This window comes from Protopterus annectens, chromosome 7.part0, assembly GCF_019279795.1.
Source record: "Protopterus annectens isolate FY-2018-M chromosome 7.part0, PAN1.0, whole genome shotgun sequence".
NCBI lineage: Eukaryota > Metazoa > Chordata > Ceratodontiformes > Protopteridae > Protopterus > Protopterus annectens.
The window spans coordinates 888,419,443-888,445,537 of NC_056739.1; the positions used below are offsets into that span (position 1 = coordinate 888,419,443).

Genomic DNA, 26,095 nt, shown 5'->3' on the forward strand with positions numbered 1-26,095 from the left:
ATGACATAGCAGTTACAATTCAAGTTTACATAGTAAAGGCAATAATAATTGCAGATATATTTACATGTTTTACACTAGTAGTTTACAAAGAGCAACAATTATAGCCATTTCATCAGTGTTACACATATGCATTAATTATATACTGAGTGAGAATTATTTTACTGAGAAGAGGCTGACAGAAATTAGAACATGTATGTACAATAGAACAGGCTACTATGCATTACTGGTAGTAAGTGCAGATTGCTGAAGTAAGCTTGTAAGGATGGTGGAAGATATATTAGGGAAGTAGGTCATGGGGCATTCAAGTGATTGAGAAGGGAGATAATGCTATTTGTATTGTTCTGTTAAGTACTGTACAAGTTGTGTCCTAAAGTGTTTAAGGTATATGGGAGCTTTAAAGGAATATGAAGGACAGTCCCAGATCCTACTACCTAGGAAAGAAAAGGAGTGGTTACTAGTATGGAATTTGGTTGGGGGGGGGGGGTCTTAGAATTACAGCATTGTTACTCTTGGATGGAAGGTTGTAAATGTATAAGAACTGGAGTTAGTTTGCTGGCCAGGTAAGGGAGGAATTCTACTGCAGCTTGCTGTGGTGACTGATGGCTTCAAGGATGCCTAGGTTGCCTCAATTCCTTCCAACACTGATATGTAGAAGGAGCCTGAGGGGCTCCAGTTACTGATACTGTGTGTGGGAGCCACTGTGGATAGTAATCAGTGACAGGCCAGGTAGAGAAGAGATGGTAGATGAGGAACACCGATTACTTACAAGATAGCAAGTGGAGGGGAGGCTGTGATCACTGAGTGGAAAAGGAGGTGGGTTGGAAGTCTGACATGTATTGCAAATTATAGGGAAGGAGTTGTTGACTGCTGTTAATGTTTGGAGGGAAAAGAAACTTAGGTCTGTGATTGCCATTAGGATGCATGGAGTCATTTGCCAGTGTGGAGAGAGTGTACAGATCACCACTAGCATAGATGTGGGTGACAGAGAGCACTAATTGCTGATAGCATCTGGATTTAAGGGCACAGCTACAGCCAAGATAATGATTTGTGGGTAGCTGCACCTTATTGCTTTTTTTAAAGGTTGTGGTTAAGAGTGGGGTCTGGGTAATGACAGGATGCAGTGTGTCTTCTTTAGGTAGACAGTTGGCTGTATGATTGCATGCCACTTTTCATACATCTGCCAGACTCTGTACTTTGCAATGGTGATATCTGTGAATCACAAACCTCAACTAGTCTTACTTATTTAAGGGCACTTTCCATACCCTTAGAAACAGAAGTGTGCATGCAATGTCAGCCACTCTTTTTCAGTTATGATTTCAGGAAATGGATTCACTTGTACAGGCTTGTATTCATTTGAATGCCTATCATGCCATTCATGAAGAGCTAGAGAAACAAATGCATTTAAATAAAATTATAAATTTTCCAAAGGTGTAGATGGCAGATATCTGTGGTATTCATAAACTATATTGAAAAATCAGGTGTTAAAGTACATTCATTATTGTACTTTCTTGTCTGACTCCTAAAGGATAGTGCTTAAGAAAAGTATGTAGGGCAGCAGGTTCTCAGTAGTCTGCTACATAATAATAAAATGGTTAGATCTTCAGATCCTACAAGTGGCATGGAACAACTTTGCTTGTAAAATCTGAAGAATCTTGAACCTTCTCCCATTTAAAGGAGTATTATATATGGAAAAGAGGTTGTACAGCAGATAGTATAAAATAATCTTATCCATATGTAGACAGCCCTCTGCCATTGCATATACACCATATTTTCATTTACTAAACTGTTTTTTATGATGTATAACCATGTTTTTCCTAAGTAGTCCCCCCATCTTTGTTATCCAAATTTTTCTCTAACGTAATTGGAGTTAGCACCCTAGATCAAATTATTGTTTGTTTAAGAACACCTATTTTCTTCTCTTATCTGTCATGTCTTAATGTGACAAACTTCTCTGACATTGCTACTTTGTCTTTCTACCCCTTCTTTTACTTGTCCTGCTCTGTTTTCTCTACCCCCCCCCAGTTTTTCTGTGGTGAAACTGAGTACAAGAACAAATAATTGTTTATTATTGCTATTTGTTTTCGTTCTCATCCCTTTTCTTAAGCTGTGCCGTAAATTTTTGACAGTTACTTCGTTTTCTGTCTCTGTAGATAGCATCTACCATTTCAAAAATCCTATGCAGAATTAGTAGTCCACCTGCAATTTTTGCCCATGTGGTCAGGGTGTCACTTCAACAATGACAGTCATCTAGAGCCAAGGTTCACACAACCAGGTAGCTAGCCCTCTTGTGGGCCAACTGCAATTAATTTCTGACTATATTTGAAATGATACAGGAGTAGTGTCACAAAATTTTACTGATTATGTTGTTTTTCATATATGCTGTTTATTAGAATTGTTTTAGGATTTAATAGTATTTGTGCTCTGTTTGTGCATACATTGTTGTACATATAAAAAGAATGCTTATTTGTTCAGTGTTAATGGAGAATTCTTCTTGGGTCCACTTTGTAAATGAGCAAAGGCCAGTAGAGGCCTCCTTGTTATTAAAGTGTAGCAAATACTAGAATTAACAAACCTACCAATAAAGAGAGCACCTTGGACTGGATCCTTAATAACTACCACCAACCCTACAAAGTAGGTGTCTTCCCTGATGATGTAAGTGACCACTCTTTGACCTACATAATGAGGCAAAAGAATGATATCCCACACCAAGCATCATATAGGACAATACGGTCAAACAAACAGTTTAACCAAAGGTATTCCAAACTGAACTTAGCTCATGTGATTGGTATCCACTAAAAACCCTCCCTCTTCAAGAGGCTGTTAAACACTTTAACTCTACCTTCTTAAATATCCTTGACCAATATGCACCAACGTGTACTATCAGAACTAGGTCAAAACCAGCCCCATGGCTCACTAAAGACACCAGGCAAAAAATGTTACTTAGAAATAAAGCCTGGACTAGGTGGAGGACTACAAAAAACTTAACAGATCAACAAATATTTAAACAAATGAGAAATATGACAAAAAAAGCTATACTTTAAGACAAAAAAAACTTTTACTGTAAAATGCAACAAACACACCTAAACAATCCTCAGAAATTCTGGGCAAGTATCAATAGTCTGTTACACCCAGGTCACTGCAGCACACCATCCCCAACTGGTGCTAATCAAGAAACTCCCAACCAAACTGCTAATGCCTTTAATAACTTTTTTACCGAAGCCATCCAATCTCTAGCCAGCCAGCTAAACCCTGACAGCTCCAGCCTCCCTAACCCCATTTCTAGCTCTCTTCCTACCTTCATATTTCAACCCATCTCTACTCATTTCATCTACAAACTCATTCTAAAACTTAAGCCTTGTACGCCTTCTGCTAACCAGATTCCAGCACAATATCTGCAAAAAGCAGCAGCTTATCCAATATCAATCCTAATAAACAGAACCATTAATGAGGGAACCATCCCAATCATCTGGAAAATCTCACACATTATCCCCCTACATAAAGGTGGTAACTCCAATGAATATTCCAACTATCGACCTATAGCCCTACTATCCCCTTTAGCAAAAATAATGGAAAAATGTATTCATCATCAGCTTCTGGACCACCTACTACAACACAACTTACTAGCACAAAGCCAACATGGCTTCAGACCATACCATAGTACCACTACAGCCCTCTTATCCTTCACTGACACCATTAACAGAAATCGCAATAATAATGCTCTCTTTTCAGCTCTATTTATTGATCTATCAAAAGCTTTTGATATGGTTAACCACGCATTGCTTATAAACATTCTTAAATCACTTTCACTCGATACTCCAGCTGTACAATGGTTCAGCTCCTACCTAAGCAACCGACAGCAAGCTGTTATGTGGGAAAATAATCTATCATCCCTCCTGCCAGTTACACTAGGTGTTCCCCAGGGCTCCATTCTAGGTCCTCTATTATTCTCCATTTTTATTAATGATCTCTGTAAAGCTACTCCTCATGCAACCTGTATACAATATGCAGATGATTCCACAATAATCTGCACAGGCAAATCTTTATCAGAACTACAGTCCCTAACCCAGAAAATGTTTAACACAGTAGAATCATGGTTCTTAAAACGATGCCTCCTCCTGAATCCAAAAAAAAACTAAGCTCCTGCTTTTTACCCCTACCCAGAAGCATATACCTTTAGATTTCTTTGTTACTTCTAACAATGGTACTGTCATATCCCCTGATGCTACCACCAAGCTGCTAGGAATTACTATAGACAACAACCTCAACTTCGACTCCCATATTAATAACACTATAAAAACAGTCAACAGAAAAATGGGCTCCCTATATAGAGCCAAATCCTTCCTCACTCCTATAGCAAGATCTACTATTGCCCACTCCCATCTAATCTCAACACTACTTTATGCCTCACCAATCTATACTAATCTGTCAAAACATAATTGTTTCAAACTAGCTACATCCTATAACAATATTGCAAGATTTGCCACTGGTAATCCCTATAGAACCCATCACTGTCAGAATCTAAAACAACTAGGATGGCTTGAGCTACAAAATCAGCTTCAATATAGTCAACTTATCATGGCACATAAGATCCTCTACCACCCAAATAATACTCTGACACTTTCAAACATCATTACCCCCTATAAAAATCTTACTAATTTACGATCATCAAATAAATTGTTAGTTAACATTAGTAAGTCAAACAACTTGGCAGGTGACTCTCTGTTCTCAAACAGTACTGGGAAAAACTGGAACCTTCTACCTACTGTACTAACTTCTCTTCCTTCTCTACCCCTCTTCAAACAAAAACTGAAAATATCCCTCAGAACAAAATGGCTATGCCCTTGCAACAACCCTGACTAGCTGATTAACTCTACTAATTTTCCCTCTACTTTCCCTCTTGACACCATTGTTCTTATTTCATTTGTAAGTAGAACTGTTTACTTGTAAGCTACTATGATTGACTCTTTATAAATGTCGTATCCTATAATTTTGTAAATAGTACTTTTTTTTAAACCATTGTCTTCGATATTTTGTAATTAGTTACTTACCAGTGTGTTTTATATTTTTGTAAATAATTACTAACCAGTGTGTACCAAAATGTATATCAATATTTTTTTCTCTATGTAAACTTTATTTTATTCTACACTATTTTACTTTTTTATTTGTTATTGTCCTGGAGCTTTTCTCCCCGAGCCTCTACTGAAAATGCACATATATCCAGTTAGACTAGCCCGGTCAACAAATGTAAAATAAATAAATAAATACGTAAAACTTCTGAAAATGATAGGAACCCCACTAGTCAATTTGAAATGATGAAATTGATAATTATGCTGTCATTGCATGGCAGAATTTCATTGAGAAGCAGGGAATACTTATAGAAAAGTAGCTACATACATGAATTTCTGACTTTTGCATTTCCAGATAATTTCTGGATATGGAGTGTGTGTGTGTGTGTGTGTGTGTGTGTGTGTGTGTGTGTGTGTGTGTGTGTGTGTGTGTGTGTGCAGAATGCTGTCTAGTTGACAACAGGTCATCGTTTTATCACTGATTCACTTTCTCCACTGTTTTGCATGGAGTTGGTTTGTAAAAGTTGTTGTTTGATGGGTCTCCTCCACATGGTGGAAGGGGATGTAGGTGGCTTGCCCACTTGCAAAAAAAAGCTTAAAATCCTGTTCATTGAAAGCGGCTTTCAGCAATTTTTTTTTCAAAGCCTTGTCTGTCAGAGAATAAATGTTCACTGAATAATCATGAATCCTTTTGGAGAGGCCTGTTACTTGTTTGGCCATGCACTGAGCAGTACTTCATTTTTGGTTACATATGGTTGTTGTTAGCTCATGAGCATGCATTTTTCACAGTATACTGTACATTAATATTGCACGTCTAGCTTCTCCATGTTTTACTTTGATTCATGCCTACTCTGATAAATGCTCTCTCTACTGTCCCAGATCGTTTGATGTAGGGGAATAGCAAAGCTCAAAATGCAGTTCTGTGAAGATGGCTGGCATTTGTCTAAAGTGTCTATCTCAAGCCTGTCTGTTGGTTTTATTATGCTGTAGGAGTGTGCTGGCATCATACAGTTTCTCATACTTCTGTTATAGAGATGGTCACTTGGTTATTTCCAGAAGCTGAAAGCTGTATTGTCATCATATATAGAGTAGGAGTTGGTAATATCTGAAGTACACTGAGCTGATCAAAGGAAAGACGCTGAGGAAACTCGGAGCTATACTATATAACATTAAGTATCCTGTATTTTGTTTATTTTGTTCTTTATTTCTTTATTTATAGCACTTTGTGTACTGTGTATTTTTCTAGCTAGTTTCACTGTGTGTGAGGTATTAACTGGAAATTGTCCACTTTTATTAAGCATCTGTTGGGTTGTTTGTTTCTGATAACTTGTTGCAGTTAAACTCTTTTTTCTAGAGGCTCCTTTAGCTGTTTAAAACTTTCATTTAAAGGCTCACTGCTGCTTTTCAGCTGTGAGAAACATTTCTGCAGTTTGTTCTAAGTAGTGGGGATATTTGTAGCATTTCCATATTCAGGCTTGTATTTGGGCCTAGTGTTTGTGGAGGCTGTGTGTCTGAGCACATATTCAGGGACATCTTGGTTTAGCCAAAGCCATCAGGCATTTCAGTTCGAGAGAATTGTTTGAGGTCATTGGCTGACTGAGGTCACCTGGACTACAGCTTAGACTAAGCATCTCTTTCGTTCTTTTGAGATTCTTTTTTAAAAGCTGTGTCAGGTTTCAACTTTCTGTTACCTAAGAAGTTCAGTTGTGAGTGTTTTGCCATTTCACACTGAGCTGATCGAAGGAAAGACACTGAGGAAACTCTGAGCTATATTATATAACATTAAGTATCCTGTTTTTTGTTTATTTTGTTCTTTATCTCTTTGTTATTTATAGCACTTTGTGTACTGTGTATTTTCTAGATAGTTTCACTGTGTGTGAGGTATTAACTGGAAATTGTCTACTTTTATTAAGCATCTGTTGGGTTGTTTGTTTCTGATAACTTGTTGCAGTTAAACTCTTTTTTTCTAGAGGCTCCTTTAGCTGTTTAAAACTTTCATTTAAAGGCTCACTGCTGCTTTTCATCTGTGAGAAACATTTCTGCAGTTTGTTCTAAGTAGTGGGGATATTTGTAGCATTTCCATATTCAGGATTGTATTTGGGCCTAGCGTTTGTGGAGGCTGTGTGTGTCTGAGCACATATTCAGGGACATCTTGGTTTAGCCAAAGCCATCAGGCATTTCAGTGAGAGAGAATTGGTTGAGGTCATTAGCTGACTGAGGTCACCTGGGCTACAGCTTAGACTAAGCACCTCATTGGTTCTTTTGAGATTTCTTTCTTAAAAGCTGCCTCAGGTTTCAACTTACTGTTACCTAAGAAGTTCAGTTGTGAGTGTTCTGCCATTTTACACTGAGCTGATAGAAGGAAAGACACTGAGGAAACTCGGAGCTATAATATATAACATTAAGTATCCTGTTTTTTGTTTATTTTGTTCTTTATTTCTTTGTTATTTATAGCACTTTGTGTACTGTGTATTTTTCTAGCTAGTTTCACTGTGTGTGAGGTATTAACTGGAAATTGTCCACTTTTATTAAGCATCTGTTGGGTTGTTTGTTTCTGATAACTTGTTGCAGTTAAACTCTTTTTTCTAGAGGCTCCTTTAGCTGTTTAAAACTTTCATTTAATGGCTCAAAGGCTCACTGCTGCTTTTCATCTGTGAGAACCATTTCTGCAGTTTGTTCTAAGTAGTGGGGATATTTGTAGCATTTCCATATTCAGGCTTGTATTTGGGCCTAGTGTTTGTGGAGGCTGTGTGTCTGAGCACATATTCAGGGACATCTTGGTTTAGCCAAAGCCATCAGACATTTCAATGAGAGAGAATTGTTTGAGGTCATTGGCTGACTGAGGTCACCTGGACTACAGCTTAGACTAAGCACCTCATTGGTTCTTTTGAGATTTCTTTCTTAAAAGCTGTTTCAGGTTTCAACTTTCTGTTACCTAAGAAGTTCAGTTGTGTGTGTTCTGCCATTTCACACTGAGCTGATCAAAGGAAAGACACTGAGGAAACTCAGAGCTATAATATATAACATTAAGTATCCTGTTTTTTGTTTATTTTGTTCTTTATTTCTCTGTTATTTATAGCACTTTGTGTACTGTGTATTTTTCTAGCTAGTTTCATTGTGTGTGAGGTATTAACTGGAAATTGTCCACTTTTATTAAGCATCTGTTGGGTTGTTTGTTTCTGATAACTTGTTGCAGTTAAACTCTTTTTTCTAGAGGCTCCTTTAGCTATTTAAAACTTTCATTTAAAGGCTCACTGCTGCTTTTCAGCTGTGAGAAACATTTCTGCAGTTTGTTTCCCACCCTCCCTGCCTGTTGGTATAGTGTTTTTATAGCTGGTGTCTTGGCAGTTGCCCACCCCCAGTGTAAATTTGATCTGGGACCCTCCTCCCAGTCTAGTGTCATTACCTCATTCTACCCAGTACAGGGAGAACATTTGAGAAGGCCAATCAGCTTAGTTTCTGCTACTCCTTTCTCTCTTTCCTTTCTCTCTTTCCACCTAAAAAAATGTATCTGCTTTTACTGTATTTGTATTTCTTCCTATTTTATTTTGCTTTTGTGTCATCTTAAAAGTACTCAATTGTATTTATTATTGCTTGGTGTAACTCATTATAAGCCTTTTATTTTAAGCACTTGGGCTTCAGGCCAGTTATTTTACATTAAGAGGGTTCGTGGTCTGCACTCTTGTAGGAGGAGAGGCTGGACTCTGCCCTTTTGAGATGGGAATTTCTGGTTAACGGCTTATAGTGCCTGCATATTTGAACTGCTTCTTACTGAAATTGGTACACCTTGTTTGCTGTAGCATAGACTAGATCCAGGCCTGCTGAATCTAGCTTTGTTTGTATAACTTGAGCACTAATCCAGGCATTCTTTAAAGTATTCAATTGTATTTATTACTGCTTGGTAGTAACTTGATTAAAGTGTAGCTATCATTCTAAGTCTTTTGGATTAAGCACTTGGGCTTCAGACCAGTTGTTTTACATTAGGAAGGTTTGTGGCCTGCACTGTGGTGGCAGGACAGGTAGCTTACATCCTTCTAAGTTGGGAACTGCTGATTGAGGGCTCAGTGTCTGTTATTCTAAAAGTGCATTAGTTCTGGTTTAAGCACTTGGGCTTCAGGCCAGTTATTTTACATTAAGAAGGTTCGTGGTCTGCACTCTTGTGGGAGGAGAGGCTGGACTCTGCCCTTCTGAGCTGGGAATTTCTGGTTAAAGGCTTATAGTGCCTGCATATTTGAACTGTTTCTTACTGAAATTGGTACACCTTGTTTGCTGTAGCATAGACTAGATCCAGGCCTGCTGAATCTAGCTTTGTTTGTATGCTTGTTTGTTTGTTTGCTTGTTATTTCCCTGAAACGCTAATTCCACCTAAAACGCGGCTTTTCAGTGCTTCTGTGGATCCCTAGTGATATCTACATTGCTTACTGTACTTATTTCCTTGTTTCACTTGAAAGAAAGTTACTGTTTGTCATTTTTGCATTTAAGTTACCTGTAACACATTGCATTTAAGTTACCTGGCACTTGCTCACTAAGTCAGCACTAAAAAATTAAAAGCACTACACCCTCACAAACTCCTCTTGAGTACCTTGTTCCCCATTGGCCCTTTTTTCATTTATAAAGGAATTCCCAATATTATTCTAGCATGTCCAAAGGTCAGTTGTCAATCTCCTCTCCGGTCCAGCTGGTGAATCTGGGAATCTTGAGGCAATGTTACAACTGCCTCATGTACACAGACAACCCTCTCCTCCTCCCAACAAATTCCAACACATGTGAGAGATGCAACCATATAGCCAAACTGGAGGCTAAGCTCTCTCAACTCAGTACTGACGTAACCAGTCAGGAGGAGAAGGAAACCACACTCACTACAATTCCAATCTCACATAGACCTACCACAACAGTAAACCAAACGCATAAACACACAAAAACATACTCGGAGGCTCTAAATAAAAATCTGCCTAAGCAGCAGAGCCCTCCAAAGCAGACACCCAAGCAACCGCTACCCCAAAACAAAACACGTGCAACACATAGCTCACAAAGCCAGTGTGCCGAACAGTCACAGCCCTTAAGGCTAAACAACACACCTGATACACTTGTAATAGGTGACTCTGTCGTCAGGCACACTGACGTCCCGCTCACCAGACTGAACCAAGGAGAAGGTCACGGTGTGCTGCCTGTCGGGCTCTAAGATACGCCACATAACACAAGCACTCAAGTCACTCCAAGGCAAGTACAAATATGACTCAGTCATTGTCCATGCTGGTGTGAATGACCTGAGACGTACCTCCCTGGACTACATGAAAAGAGACATAGAGGAGTTCTCTGAGCATGTAGCCCAGGCCGGTATGACCCTGACCTTGAGTAGCATCTTATCCTCACCAAGAATGATGCCACAATATGAAGGCAAGATGATCAATTTCAACAATTGGCTTAAGTATTGGTGTCATTCAAAGGGGATCCAATGCCTGTCAGCCTGGGATGACATGCTCGACAAGCCACGATGCTTCGCTAGGGACGGCTTGCACCTGTCACCCCTGGGCTTTTGGATATTGGCAAAGGCTCTTGCTACCCCCATAGTGCCTTTTTTAGGCAAGGCTCAAAAGACAAACCCACCTCCATAGGTGTCACAAGGGATAAGAAACTAAGGGTAATGCTACTCAACGCCAGAAGTCTAACCATCAAGATGCACGCACTCAACTCTCCTTAGCATGGAGAACATAGATATCTGTGCAGTAACAGAATCCTGGTTCAAGGCTCCGGAGAGCACCCCAGCACTACCAGGTTATACCTCAAACCATGCTTTTCGGCCCCAAAACTTGGACCGAACCACAAAAGGAGGGGGACTATCAATATTCATCAAAGATACCCATACCTCCAGGTTGGTGGCACAGCACGAAGCATCAAAGACTATCCATGTGCAACTAACAGTGGGTAAAACTACCTTCCAGTTTATAGCCTGCTACAGACCACCCTCCCAAACCCAGGAGCCCCACTCGGCCTTCCTGAGAACACTGGAAAATATGAAGGTCTCTCCAAACACCATTATATTGGGCGACTTCAACTACCCAAACATAGACTGGGAGCATTACTCTAGCTCCAACACCCTAGCCCAAAGGTTCCTAGAATTTATAAACTCAAATGCTATGGAACAACTTGTTACCACTCCCACAAGAGGGAAAACATACTGGACCTGATCATCACCAACATGGGGACTCTATGCTCCAGACCAGAAGTGTATCCCTCACTGGTAAGATCAGACCATAAACTAATCTCACTGGATATTCACATCCCGACCCCACCCCCTGCCCAGAAAACCACAATGAAAAACTTCTCTAAAGCAAATTTCACACTCCTCAAAACCAAGGTGGAATCCTTCAAAGCCCCCGGGCCTGTGGAAAATACGACCAGACCGCAGAATCCTTTATAAACGCTTTCTATGAACACCTTCAGGAATGCATGGATCATGCAATCCCAAATAAAACCAAGACCCAATCCTCCAAAGGCAGACGTCCTGTCTGGTGGACCCCAGCCATAAACAAACTATACAATAGAAGGAGGAAGCTACTGATAGAGCAAAATCCCAAAAAGGGAAGGCATCTCTGATCAGTATTAGCAAAAAACTACGGGCACTCATAAAATCATCTAAGGCCAGCTTCGAGAAAAAAATTGCACAGGACACTAAGGATAATCACAAGGCTTTCTTTAGTTATGTTAGGAACCTGGGTGGGAATTCCCAGATATGCTCAGAATTAGTCCAAAATGACAAAAAATACACCGAACCCACAGACATTGCCAACATCCTAGCTGATAGGTTCAGCGCAAACTCCCCCCCAACAAAAGGGCAAATATCTATCCCAGCAGAGTGCTGCCCCCCTGACATCTCAGATGCTCAGGTAAGAGCCGCCCTCTCCAAAGCAAAAAACACAGCATCAATGGGACCAGACGGTGTCCTGGGCTGCGTCCTACATGAACTCCAAGAAGAGCTAAACCCAAACATAAAACTACTGTTCAGTCTCAGCCTTACTACAGGATATGTACCCAAAGAGTGGCGTACAGCAACAGTGGTCCCTCTCCACAAAGGTGGTGCCTCAACGGATCCTGGAAACTATCGCCCCATAAGCCTGACTAGCTTGGTCTGCAAAGCTATGGAAAGGATCATCATGGACCTCATAAATAAAGATATTGGGGACCTACAGACACTGGATCCTACCAAGTTCAGCTTTGTTAAGGGCAGATCCTGCCTCTTAAACCTGGTTGATTTCTTTGAAACAGTCACCAAGGCCATTGACGAGGGGAAGGTGGTCCACTCAGCCTACCTGGACCTCGCAAAAGCCTTCGATACAATACCCCACTCGGGCATTATAGATAAGCTCACTAGCTTAAATATAAACCCCTATGTCACTAGATGGGTTGCAAACTGGCTCAAGGACAGAACCCACATGGTTAGAATTGCTGGAGCCATGTCAGACTCCAAACCAGTTACAAGTGGCATCCCACAAGGCTCAGTCCTGGGACCTCTCTTGTTCGGTATATATTTCTCGGAGGTACAGGCCAACACGGAAGGACTGTGGCTGACCAAGTTTGCAGATGACTGCAAACTGGGCGCCATAATCGACTCTCCAGCCGACAGAAGCATCCTCCAAAAGGGCCTCATAGAAACAGACAACTGGTGCCAGAGCCATGGCCTCAAGCTAAAAGCCAAAAAGTGTATAGTCATCCCCTTTGGCAAAAACAAAGTGCCCACAAATTACCACTTAGGAGGTAATCCATTAAGTACAGAAGAAGTAATTCGGGACCTGGGGACCCAAGTTGATAGCAATCTCTCATTTGACAACCACGTGGCCAAAGTGGTTAGAAAAACATTTTATATAGCCCACCTAATCGTGAAGGGATTCACATCTAGATCAGAGGAGGTCATCGTGCCTCTTTACTCATCCCTCATCAGGCCCCATAATTGAGTACAATGCCCCTTTTGGGATGTACCTTACCAGACACCTGCAGCAACTGGAAAGACCCCAAAAGTACCTCACCAAGAGGATCAAAGGGCTCAAACAGATGCCATATGCTGCCCGGTTAAAAAAACTCCAGCTCTACTCAGTGGCATACCGCCTGCTCAGAGGCGATCTGTGCCTGACGTATAAAGCCATGCCCAACCCGGAATTAATGGACATGCTGCACCTCAGAAAATCCAAATCCCATCGAGCTACGCGCTTGAGAGACTTGAACCTCAGTACTGAAATAAGTAGGACATGCTGGAGGGACAGATTCATAACCCAGAGGCTCCCTTCACTCTGGAATAAAATCCCAGCCCAGGTTAGGCAGAGTCCCTCATTGACTCTCTTCAAGAGGAATCTTGATGAGTGGATGGGAGATCGTAGGTTTACCCCGGGTATCACTTCTTTGTCGCTGTTAGACAAAGGCACAGTATACTAACCTCAAAAAAGGGCATAGCAAAATTAATTTAAAATGGGTGGCGAAAGTCAAACACACTCTGGCTAGGCTTATAAATGCCCTAGGGCAGATAGCCTAGTATGAACCTATGAAACCTGTATGACTATTTCATATGCAAAGTGCCTTAAAATTGTCACTCTGTGAAGGAGTGTTGCTATCAGCAAAGTGTTCTCTATGTGCTGAGAGTTACAGATTAACTTTGAGTATCTGTATGGCACAGTATTAGCACTGTATATAAAATCCATTTTACTGGACATTGCTACTTTAAATGTTCTAACTGCATAGTTCATGAAAAATGGATACAGATGTGTTTCTGCTTTGCATTTTAAATGTATATGTTCCTATATAAAAAAAGTACAGGTTGATGGTCTTTTTCTTCAAAATACGTTTTTTCGTAATATGTGAATTTGATGAAAAAGGGAAGTATGCCTGACAGCTGTTTTTTTTTTTCTTTTTTCTGTAGCTTTATGTCCCAGATGAAGATAAGACAATTTCTGGGAGAAGTGTTAACAAGCAGGTGTTTGAAGGACTGACCAGTGGGCTTCTCCAAATCAGTACTGCCGTTTTCAGATGTCTAACCTCATATTTTCCTGACGGGAACAATAAACTTGAAATGCCCAATATATCTAAGCAGGATGGGAAAAATAAACTCTCTCACATGGAAATATTCAATAACAGAATTCAAGATCTAATCAGGTAATACAGTGCAAGTTCCTAACACTTTTTATTTGATACAAATGCAGGGCTGAGCTTTTCTTTGGTTATGAAGAAGGCAGGTCATTACTAGTTAGCTCAGGGCCAGACATAACCCTCTCTGGGGAGTCTCATTGTAATCATAAATATTAACTTGGTTATGTCCACCTTATTAGTATCTTCTCCTGGCCAGAAAATGCAAAAATAGTGCATCTGAAGTTGTTAATCTTCTTCCTATTCTTCATTGACTGGCTCGGAACCTAGTCGGCCTAATACCAAGCTCGCGTACACCAAAAACTCTCGAGCTAAGCTGCTACCCACAATGCCCTTCTCCCAGTTACCTCAGATCTCATTTGCCGCGCACCCATATAGCAGCGTTTCACCGAGCTCTCCAGCTAAATATTGTATTTTTCAATTTTTGCAGTATTTTGTAAGTTTTTCTCTCAAAACTCCTATATTTTTTGTTTTCTAAACTAGCTCTACCCATGGGTATTAACGCCCTTCCTTACCCTTGTAGTATTCTTAATACCATTCTTGGTATTTTCTTCTCTTTTCTTTCCTCCTCATTACTTCCTTTTGGATTAGTTACTCGCTTTTTTGGTATGTCTGAAAAGAAAGGGACTTCGGGGTTTAAACATTGCTCTTCCTGCAATGGTAAACTCCCCAACAGCGATCTACATGAGGAATGTGTTTATTGTCTGGGGGTTCCACACCTATCTGTGAAACCTCCCTGTCAAATTTGTGTTAGTGTCAGTCAGCGGACGCTGAATGAAAGAAAGAATAAACTTATTCTGAAAGGCCTGCTTCTTTCTGCATTTTCTGAGGCTATTTCTGCATCAGAGGTCTCAACCCCTCTATCTACGGACAAAAAGCATCTTCATTCGGACCTTTCTTCACCGGCTGGGGAGAAGGGCAAACCTCATAAGCACAAGGCCCATAAAACTTTCACAGGGCACAAGATCGCCTCCTCGGTGCCTATAACCTCGGCTCCGAGCTCTGCTCCACTGGTTTCTTCTGATATTGTGATAACTTCCACATCGGCGCCGCCCTCGACACCGACTACTGCTATGATTCTGACTGTGGTTTTGGACCCTACCTTATTGCCTGCCATTAGCTCGGCACCATCATTCCCCATCTCCGTTCCGAGATCGGTACCGACTCCATCGGAGCCGATAATGACCTACACCCCAGCTATCACTTCGGCTCCGAACCTTTTTTCGGCACTGATAGTTCCCCTGTTGCCTGTCTCGAAACTGGAATCCTCGGTGCCGACTTTTACTTCACCTCGGACCCAGTATTCCCTGTCCTTGGATCCTTGTGCTGGACAAGCCTTTAGCCCCTTTTTGGACTGACCTGACTCCCCCTCAGTCGTGTTGGTGAGGTCCACCAGGAGCCTATCTGAATCGGATGTGGTGCGCCTGCTTGATCAGCTGCTAACAGCCAGGGGGATTACAAATTTTCCTGAACCCAACCCACTCCGGGCTTTGGGTCCATTGCCCCTGCGACTCCCACTTATTCTCCCCCCTTGCACCCTTCGGTTCCGAGGCCCATAGCTCCAACATCTGCGAGAGAAATCCTCTCCTCGGTGCCAACAATGACCTTCTCTGAGGCTCCGAGGCCCCTTTGGGTTTTGGTTCCTTCAGGACCATCCCTTCCTCAATCTCATGCTTGGGGGGGTGGAACACTCAGCTCCGGGAATGGTTCCGGTTGTTTCATCATCTCTGGGGTGACTCCTGCCCCAGTTTTGCTTGAGGCTCCATCCTCGGGAGTGGGCTGTGCAGAGTGGGGTGTGACCTCGGTTCCGAGATTTTTTTCCTTGGTTCTGGGCTCCCATTCCTCTTCGGGCGGGCCTGCTTTCTGGGTGATGGAGAGGGTGCTTGCTTTGGGAAGCGCACTTCCTACATCGGACCTTCCCCCCACTCCTTCTGAGCTGCAGCTATCACAGGTCACCCCCCCCCCCAGGACACCGAGCGCACAAGCCTCAGGAAACCCCTGTACATGGTTACCTCCTTTCTGAGTCCTCTTCAGATGCTCCCACTGAAGATCCTCCTCGGAAGTGGACGTGTAAGAGGAAACACATGGACTCCCTGGAGGAGTCCCTCACTGAAGATACAGATTACGATGATGGGGAGGGGTCCCCATGGTCACCCCCTGATGATGTCTTCTTTGGAGACATCCTGGGAATTTTGAGGCAGAGGGGCGACTGGAAGCCCTCCAACCCTTCCTCGGAGGAATCCGTATTCCTGCAGGCCTTCTGCTCTTGGCCCTCTACTTCTTGGGTGAAACACCCCCCCCCCCCTGCTGATGACCTAGTCAAGCTCATCATGCAGTGGGCATGGAAGAACCCTGATCCGATGAGGCCATTTCCCGGAGAACCAGACAAGATACTCTCCCCTCCAGAGGAACAGCCCCATTGGTCGAGAGACTTACTAGTAGATGCTATGGTGGTGGCGGCTGCTATGAAAAAGGACCTTGCAGAGGAAAGTTCTGCTGTTCACCCACCCAACAGAGAGTCCTGGGTGGTGGACAGATTAGGGAAGCGAGTTTTTGCTTCAGTGAACTTTGCTTTTAAGTCTGTGAATTACTTGGCACATTTTACGAGGCTCCAAAGAGATATGTCATATCTGAACTCTCTGGGACCCTCGCAGGTCAAGTTTCAGTCGGGGCACGTAATAAAGTTGCTTCCCAACTTGTTACCCTAGAGTTGATTTCCAACTCGTCCATGAAGTTGCTGTCCCACACAACTGAAGGGGCGGCTAGAGCTGTGGATGCAGGTGTAGTTATGAGACGCCACGCCTGGATGCGCATTTGTAACCTCATGGACTCCTTCAAGTCTTCCTTTTTAAATGCTCCTGTCGAACCAACTGCTTTGTTCGGTTCTAAAGTGAAGGACACATTAGCCAGGTGCGAACAGGATGGAAAAACCTTGTCTGCCGTTGGCCTATGTTTTTCCAAGCCTCAGTGCTCTTTCTCCAGGAACCAGAGGAGTGGAAAGATGTGACACAAAAAATCTCAAGGCCCTTTCTGTAGTGCATGTGGCAAGGACTCCCCCAGAGGCAGAGGGGGTTCCAATAATGGAAGACGCCCTTTTCGGGGCTCCAGGAATTCTTTATTCGGGCAACCTTATCAGCGCTCCTGAAGCACTGCCCAATTGCTTTCCTCTGGAAGCAGTTGGGGCTCGTTACTCTATGTACCAAGCTGCCTGGCGCTCTATTACAAACGATCAGTGGGTGCAGAGAATAATTTCCAGAGGTTATTACATTCCCCTAATCTCTTACCCTAGACCTCCGAAATCCCTTCCCGATGTTCCACCCAGTCAAAGGGAACAGACAGCTTCATAAATAAGAAAGCTGTATCAAAAACGAGTCATCCAACAAGTCCCCCAAGACCAGTGCGGGTCTGGTTTTTACTCAAGATTCTTTTTGGTGCCAAAAAAGACCGGGGACTGGAAGCCCATTTTGGATCTCAGCCAGCTAAACGAATCAGTAGTTCAGATCAATTTCCGCATGATCACAATTCAATCCATTCTCCCATTTCTTCGGGAGGGTGTGTGGATGTGCTCGATAGATCTCCGGGATGCCTATTACCACATCAAAATGGACAAATGCTCCAGGAGTCTCCTTCACTTCCAGCTGGGATCCAGTCATTACCAATTCAGAGCCCTGCCATTCTGTCTCTCGACGGCCCCCAGAGTGTTCACGAAATGCCTAGCAGTGGTGACAGCTCATCTGAGACTTCAGGGATTCCAGATGTTTCCGTATCTAGACGATTGGCTCCTCTCCGCCCCCACCAAGCGCCTACTGGTCAGGGCCATCCACTGTACCCTAGCACTGGTGGAGTTCCTAGGCATCTCAATTCACTGGGAAAAATCCAACCTTCTTCCCACCCAATAATTGGAATTTATAGGAGCGATATACAACACTCAAACCAGTCAAGTCTCTTTTCCTCCTCACAGACTTAGATTATGGTTACAAGTACAAGTGATAGTCTATCGAAGGAAGGTGTCTGCTAGGGAAGTTCTTCAGGCTCTGGGTTCTGTGGCAGCAGCCATTCCAATTGCCCCCTAGCAAGATTGCATATGAGAATACTACAATGGCTCCTTTTGTCCCAGTGGATATCCAGTCTCCAACCCCTGAACGCACAGATCCTCATTACCAACTCCTGCAAGCAAGATCTCCTCTGGTGGATGAGAACAGATGAAAATCTTTGGTGTCGCCCCTTCCAGACTCCCCAACTCAACGGTGACCACGGACGCTTCCCTGATGGGGGTGGGGCACTTCCAGGGAAAGACGGTCCAAGGCATGTGGTCCAACCTAGAGGTCAACTTGATATCAATGTCCTGGACTTAAGAGCAGTGCTGTTAGCATTGCAGGCACTTCATCCGCTCCTTCTGTCAGGAACAATTGCTATCCAGTCAGACAATATGTCGGTCGTTTGGTACATAAACAGGGAGGGACCAAATCCTACCCCTTTTTTCGCAAGGCAATGAGAATTTGGCATTGGGCAATAGCTTCCAACCAGTTTTTAATCGCAGCGCATATCCCGGGGAGCTCCAACGTGATTGCGGACAGACTAAGCAGATGCATCCTCCATCCTCACAAGTAGTCTCTCAAACCCGATCGTGATGGCAGACGTCTTCAGCCGTTGGGGCCAGCCTTGTTGCAATCTTTTTGCCTCCCCCCCAAACAAAAAAATGCAACAGCTATTTTCCCCCTTTCCCCCACACGGGGAGTCACCGAGAGGCACTTTGACTCACAATTGGCCCACGGGTCTCCTCTATGGTTATCCTCTGATACCCTTATTTCTAAGGAAAGCTATTCGGTTGAGAAGCAAGATGATCCTCATTGCCCCTTTCTGGCTTCGTCAAGTGTGGTTTCCTTTCCTCCGACCTCACCTGTTACAATCTCCTTGGATCCTGGACACTCGTCAGGACCTAATTTCTCACCCACAAGGGCTGACTCCCCCAAATCTATCCACCCTCAAGCTGAAAGCTTGGTTTCTCCACTTCTGTTAGTCGCCAGGCAGGAAGCCCTCTCCTCTTCTGTCTGGGATATTATTCTGGCCTCCCACAAACCATCCACCAGAAAACTCTAGAGATAAGTGGAAAAGATTATCTATCTGGTCGAATAATCAGATGCTAGACCCCTTTTCAACTCCTACAGCCACCATTCTTCACTATCTCTCATGAGTTGTTTAACAATGAGGCATCAGCCTCTACTATTCGAGTCCATTTAGCAGCTATTTCCAATTTCCATAACGGTTCAGATGGAGTCCCTCTTATCTCCACCTGACTCTGCAAGACCTTTCTCAAGGAAGTTTTCCATAGTAGACCTCCTATCAGGCAGCCTGTAGAGACATGTAATCTCTCCCAGGTTCTCCATTGTCTCTCTCTACCTCCCTTTGAGCCTGCCGCGACATGTGATCTAAAATTCCTGTCCTGGAAGTCTTTGTTTTTGGTAGCGGTCACATCTGTCAGACGTCTATCTTTGTTACAAGCCTTATGCATCAAGAGCCCGTATCTAATCTTCCATAAGGACAGAGTATCCCTTCGTACTAACCCATCTTTTCTCCCCAAAGTGGTTTCCGACTTCTGTATTAACCAGTCCATTGAGCTCCCTGTATTTTTCCCAAACTACGCAAACAGAGGGGAATACTGCCTTCATTCATTGGATGTACATAAACAACTATGTTTCTGTCTAGACAGGCCTAAGTCCTTTCACAAGTCGGACCAACTTTTCATTTCCTTTTCTGGTCCTAGACTGGGATATGCTGTATCAAAAGTTACTTTATCAAAATGGCCCAGAGATTGCATTACCATTGCATATTCCCTTACAAATGAATCCAAATCTGATCAAATCAAAGCTCGTTCAACTAGGGCCATCACTACTTCAGTTGCCTTCCGTTCCAGGGCTTGCATGAATGACATTTGTGCAGCAGCCATTTGGGCTAAACCCCATACATTCATCAAGCATTACAAATTATTTCTGGTCTCCAGGGGAAGAGCGGTCTTTGGCTTAATGGTTCTTAGGAATATTCTTCCATGAGGGCCATCCAGGTTCTCCAAGTATCTTGGGATTCTATCCCATCAGTGATGAGTAGGAAGAAGATTAACAACTTCAGATAAAGAAGTTATGTCTTACCATAATGTTCCATCTGAGTTGTTGATCTTCTTCCAGTCATCACACCCTCCCACCGTCCCCTACCAAAGGCTCCTGGTGGATCTTCTGGGTCCTTGTGGTGTGGTGTTTCAGGGTTTCTGCGCAGAGATGGCCTCTGTCTTTCTGTTTCTTCTATATGTTACATGCAAACTCGATCTGAGGTAACTTGGAGAAGGGCATTGTGGGTAGCAGCTTATGTCGAGAGTTTTTGGTGTACGTGAGCTTGGTATTAGGCCGACTCTGTTCCGAGGGCTTGGAACCGAACCCATCAGTGATGACTGGAAGAAGATCAATAACTCAGATGGAACGTTATGGTAAGACATAACTTCTTTTTCTTCTCTGTGGTGTACCACTGTTGGTCCTGCACAGGAATGCAGATACACATTTACATGTAGCTTCCATAAATGTCACATTACTGCATGTTCCTTGCAGTTCTTCTTTAGTGTTGCATGTCTCTCCATTTTATGTAGACGAAGTGCTACTGTGCAATACAGTATTTTTTGTCCTAGTGGCTCTTAGTTTTTCTTTTTTCTGTTTTTTCACCTTATTTAAAAAAAAAATAAAAAAAGTTAGTTCAGCAGAGGAGTGACTCCATTAAAAGGTGGGTATTGTCTGTTTCATATTCTTGGACTTTTCCATCCTTTGCTGTGGTTGGTGCTTTTTTCCCATGCACTTATTGGCAGGAATTCAGAGTTGATTGTTGGTATGTCTGAAAAGTCTTTACCAACAAAACTACTTGCCAGGTATAAAATAAGGCTGGTACTTTCATACATATGGACATTGGAAGAGATGTCAGTATTTCCAAAGGTAGTTCAGAAGATGAAGGAACCTAAATAAACAGGCTTTTATCGCTTCAAATTTTCCAAATGTTCAAGGATTTTAATACCTTTTCAAGAATGGAAATTAGTAGTGGTTTGATCTTTTATGTTTGTCAAGAGTGCAGCACTCGCAGTGTCCCCAGAATTGCCCCCTCCTCTTGGGTATATGTATTACAGATATCAGCAACATGTTTAAATATGCTTGAAAATTCTTTTTTTATTGCAGGAGGATTGAGGTTTAAGGGAAGACAGGAATTGAGCAATTTATGAAATGTTGGACAAAATGAGAGTTATAAAGAAAGAAAATATGTACACACACATACAAATATTTCAAGCACAGGCAACTGATGGGTTCAGATTTGATCCCTCGGATCTAATTTGGCTGTTGCTAAAGCTCATGGCAACCAAAAACTCTCTAGCTTCTCCCTTACCCATAATGCATCAACCCCAATTACCTCAGATCTCATCTGCCGCTTCAAACAAAAGGTGCGGTCTTCCACCACTCTCAAGCGCACACCAGATAAGTTTCATATTTTCTTTCAAACCTTGTTTAATAAACCTTTATATTTTTCCCCCTTACCTTCATCTATAAATTTATTGTGGTTTTCTTACAATTCCTCATATTTCCTTCTATCCTTAGTACATTTTTTGTACCTCTCAGATGCTGTCGTAGTTCTTGTTTTTACCATTGTTTGTATTTCCATCATCCCTTTTCCTCTTTTCCTTTCTTTAAAAATATAAGTAAACTTATCTGTCCTATTCCATTGTTTGGTTAACGATGGATAAACTGGCAGGATTTAAAAAATGTATGAAGTGTGGGCACAAGCTGCAACTATCTAATCCCCACATACTATGATTCTGTTGTTTAGATCCTCTCCATTTGCAAAAAGATTGTTTTATATGTCATGGTTTTAACCTTCGTGCTTTAGTAGAGCGGAAAAATAAAATGATTCTAAAAGGTGGTCTTCCTTCAATCTTTGGAGAGGCATCTTCCAGTGTTAAGTCAAAAAGTTTAAAATTAAAAAAAAAATCCTCTTCTCCGAACCCATCTTCCTCCTCAGCTTCAGACTCCTCGAGAAAAAGGTCTCAAAAGGACCCGGTCTCAACCTTAGATCCTAAAAATCCATGAGACTGTCAACCATGATCAGATCCGACGCCACCTAAATCTGATCTGATGGAGTCAAAGCTGTGCAGACTTTGTCTGATTTGGAGTAATTGCCAGATTACTACCCAGGGCAAGGTACTCTCCATCTCTGGATTCAGTTCCTAGCAGGGTACCTTCCCCATTCTTGGAAAGACCCAGGTCACCTGCCATTTACTCCACTCGCTCTTCCAGAAGCCTCACAGAAGTAGATGTGGAGAGACTGGTGAAGAAGATACTCTGGACGCAGAGCCAGAATGGTGTTCCTTTGGTTCTCATCCCTCTGGGTCAGGAGATCCATATATCTGCTATTCCTCCATTACAGATTCCTCCTCTTACTCCTGTAGCTTTAGAGTTTTTAAATATCCCTCATCAGAGATCCCTCATCAAATCCTCTAAAGCTAGCTATGAAAACAGAATTGCAGCAAATAGTAAAGTCAATCGCAAGGCCTTCTATAGTTATGTAAAGAATCTCCATGGCAATACCCAGATTTGCTCTAAGCTACTGCACAATGGTATCTTCTATACCGAGCCAACATATATTGCAAATATACTGGCGAACAGATTCAGTGCTAACTTTACCCCCCCCCCCAAAGGACCAATCACAATACTAGTAGATTGCCAGGCACACAGTATTACTGCTGCACAAGTTAAAACAGCACTGTCCAAGGCCAAGAATACAGCTTTTATGGGACCTGACAGTATCCCTTGCTGTGTTCTACATGAACTACAGAGTGAACTGGCAACCTCACCTGTGTGCCCTCTTCAGTCACAGCCTCACCTCAGGCTTTGTCCCCACCGAATGGCACACTGTTACAGTCATCCCTCTCCACAAAGGAGGATCGACTACAGACCCCGGGAACTATCGCCCCATTAGCCTGATGAGTCTGATATGTAAAGCTATGGAACGCATCATCATGGATCTAATAAACAAGGATATAGGGAATCTCCAGTCTCTGGATCCTACACAGTTTGGTTTTGTGAAGGGTAGATTATGCCTGCTCAACTTGGTTGACTTCTTTGAGTCATTCACCAGAGCTGTGGATGAAGGTAAGGTGGTTCATACAGCCTACCTTGATCTGGCCAAGGCCTTTGATACCATTCTCCACTCAGGAATCATAGAAAAACTTACTAAGCTAGGCATCGACCCCTGTATCACTAGGTGGGTTGCAAACTGGCTCATAGATAGAACCCACAGTGTGAAAATAGCTGACTCCGAGTCTGACTGCCAACCAGTCATGAGTGGAGTCCCACAGATTTTGGTCCTGGGTCCTCTCCTGTTTAGTTTCTACTTCTATGAAGTCCAGGCCAAGACGAAGGGACTCTGGCTGACAAAGTTCACAGATGATTACAAGCTGGGAGGTATTATTAACTCCCCAAGTGATGCTGACATCCTACAGAAAGGCCTCAACGAGACCAACAACTGGTGTCAGAACCATGTCCTTAAGCTCAATGCCAAAAAATGTGTCTTCATCCTCTTTGGGAAAAACCCGGTTCCCTTGAATTACCACATTGATGGTAGTCCACTGAACACAGAAGGCATTATAAGAGGTCTGGGAACACAGGTTGACAGCAACCTCTCTTTTGACCACCACGTTGCCACTGTGGTCAGAAAGTCCTCCTATGTGGCACATCTCATTACTAAGGGTTTTGCATCCAGGAAGAAAGAGGTCATTGTCTCCCTCTACTCTTCCCTCATTAGGCCAGTCATCAAGTACAATGCCCCATTTGGCATGTACCTCACTAGACACCTGCAGCAACTGGAGAGGCCACAAAACTACCTCACAAAGAGGATCCTAGGCCTTAAACACTTGTCCTATATGGACAGACTCAAAAAACTCCAACTATTCTCTGTCTCATATCGCCTACTTAGAGGCGATCTCTGCTTGACTTACAAAGTCATGTCTGACCCAGCTCTGTTAGAAATGCTACATCTAAAGAAATCACAATCCCTCCACACCACATGCTCCAGAGGCCTCAACCTCACTACCACAATCAGCAGAACATGTTGGAGGGACAGGTTCATACCCCAGAGACTGCCCATGCTATGGAATAGACGTCCCATACATGTCAAGCAGAGCACTTCACTGGCCCTCTTCAAGAGAAATCTTGATGAGTGGATGGGCAATAGAAAATTCACCCCAGGATCACTCCAGTGGCTCTACTCGACAGAGGCACTAGGAACTAAGGTTGGGTGGCACAATGCCAGGGTAATCCTATGGTCTAGGCTTGTAAAGGCTCCAGAGCCATTAGCCTAGTACACACCTATGATCCTATATGAGTCAATCCGGATCCATCTGGCTCCAGTCTGAAGATAACTTTATCCACAGATCCAAGATCTACTCTGAGGGCTCTGATTCCATCAGATCTGGAGAGCTCCCAAAGCTGTAGTCTACCTGTCTGATCCGAAGTGTTGCATTCAACTCCGAAGCTTTTGGAGCTGTCTGTACACCTCAGACTCTCGGCACTGGATAGCTTGGCTTCAGCCACCACCTCAGAGGTTTTGCCCTTGGAACAGGGGAGGCCTACGGTTCAGGAGCTTGTCTTCTCAGATCTGACAGTCGGTCTCTCTACAAGCCTTTCTGTCTTTGAGGCTGCAAAGAGAGTATTTTCTGCCTCTACAGTTCAGATGGATCCTTCCCCCGCAGATCTTACAACCCCTGCCCTGTAATCTCCTCTTCTGATGCCTCCCCAGAGTACCCCACTGAGGAGATCCCTAAGAAGATGTGCAAGAGGAATCACTTAGACTCCCTGGAGGAGTCCATCACTAAAGAGACAGATTTCGATGAAGGCGAAGGGTTCCCACGATCACCTTATGAAGATGCCCCCTTTGGAGAACACACTAGAAATCGTTAAGCAGAGAGGTGGTTGGAAATCCAACAACCCTACGTCTGAGAAATCTGTTCTTCTGGGGGCTTTTGGTACTTGACCATCCATCTCCTGGGTGACTCCATCTGTCAATGACCTCATTGATTTGATCTCATGATGGGTGTGGAAGGACCCTGACACCATAGAATCCATTCCTCACAGACCAGATAGAATAATGACACCAGCAGAGGATAGACAGTTTTGGGGGAAGAGAGTCCCTGCGGATGCCATGGTCATTGCGGCAGTCACCAAGAAGGAACTTGTAGAGCAAAGTTCCTCTGTACATCCCCCAACAGGGAGTCACTGGCAATGGATAGATTTGAGAAGTGTGTGTATAATTCAGCGACCTTCGCTTTGAGATCTCTGAATTATTTGGTACACTTTACTAGGGTTCACAGGGATTTGATGAAGGAGTTATCAGATACCCTCTCGGGTGCTGTTTCTGATGAAGTTCAGGCATCTGTTGTTTCTCAACTGACGACCTTACAGTCCATATCCTGTTCATCCATGAGGTTGATTTCACATGTACTGGAAGGAACCTTAAGGGCAGAAATTTCAGAAGTTTCCATAAGGAGACATGCATGGGTGTGCCTCTGTGAGTTTGCAGAGCCTTTCAAGTCTTCCTTCGTCAATGCTTCCTTATGGAACGCCTTTATTTGGCTCCAAGGTAAAGGACACTCGGTCCGGGTGTGAAAAGGATGGAAAGCCTCGTCTGTCATGAGCATGTGTTTTTCAACTCCTCAAAGAACCTTTTCCAGGAATCAGTGAGGTGGTCCAAAAATGTGGGTCAAGAAGCCTCAGGGTCCTTTTCAAGACATGTGGAAGAGGTTCCCCAGAGGTAAGGAGGGAACTCAAATGGACGAAGATGCCCCTGTGGCAGACGAGGCCCATAGAACTAGGGTTCCA

At 43.1% G+C, this 26,095-nt stretch overlaps 1 protein-coding gene across 1 annotated transcript in view; it reads left to right on the top strand.

The window, feature by feature from the left end:
- The window catches only part of SCAPER (S-phase cyclin A associated protein in the ER), a gene marked incomplete in the record, with an annotated part of 4,815,867 nt that overhangs the window by 3,697,558 nt on the left and 1,092,214 nt on the right, over positions 1–26,095 (top strand). Inside the window, 1 exon segment of the mRNA XM_044077465.1 lies at positions 13,975–14,207. Coding sequence (XP_043933400.1) covers positions 13,975–14,207 — 233 coding nt within the window.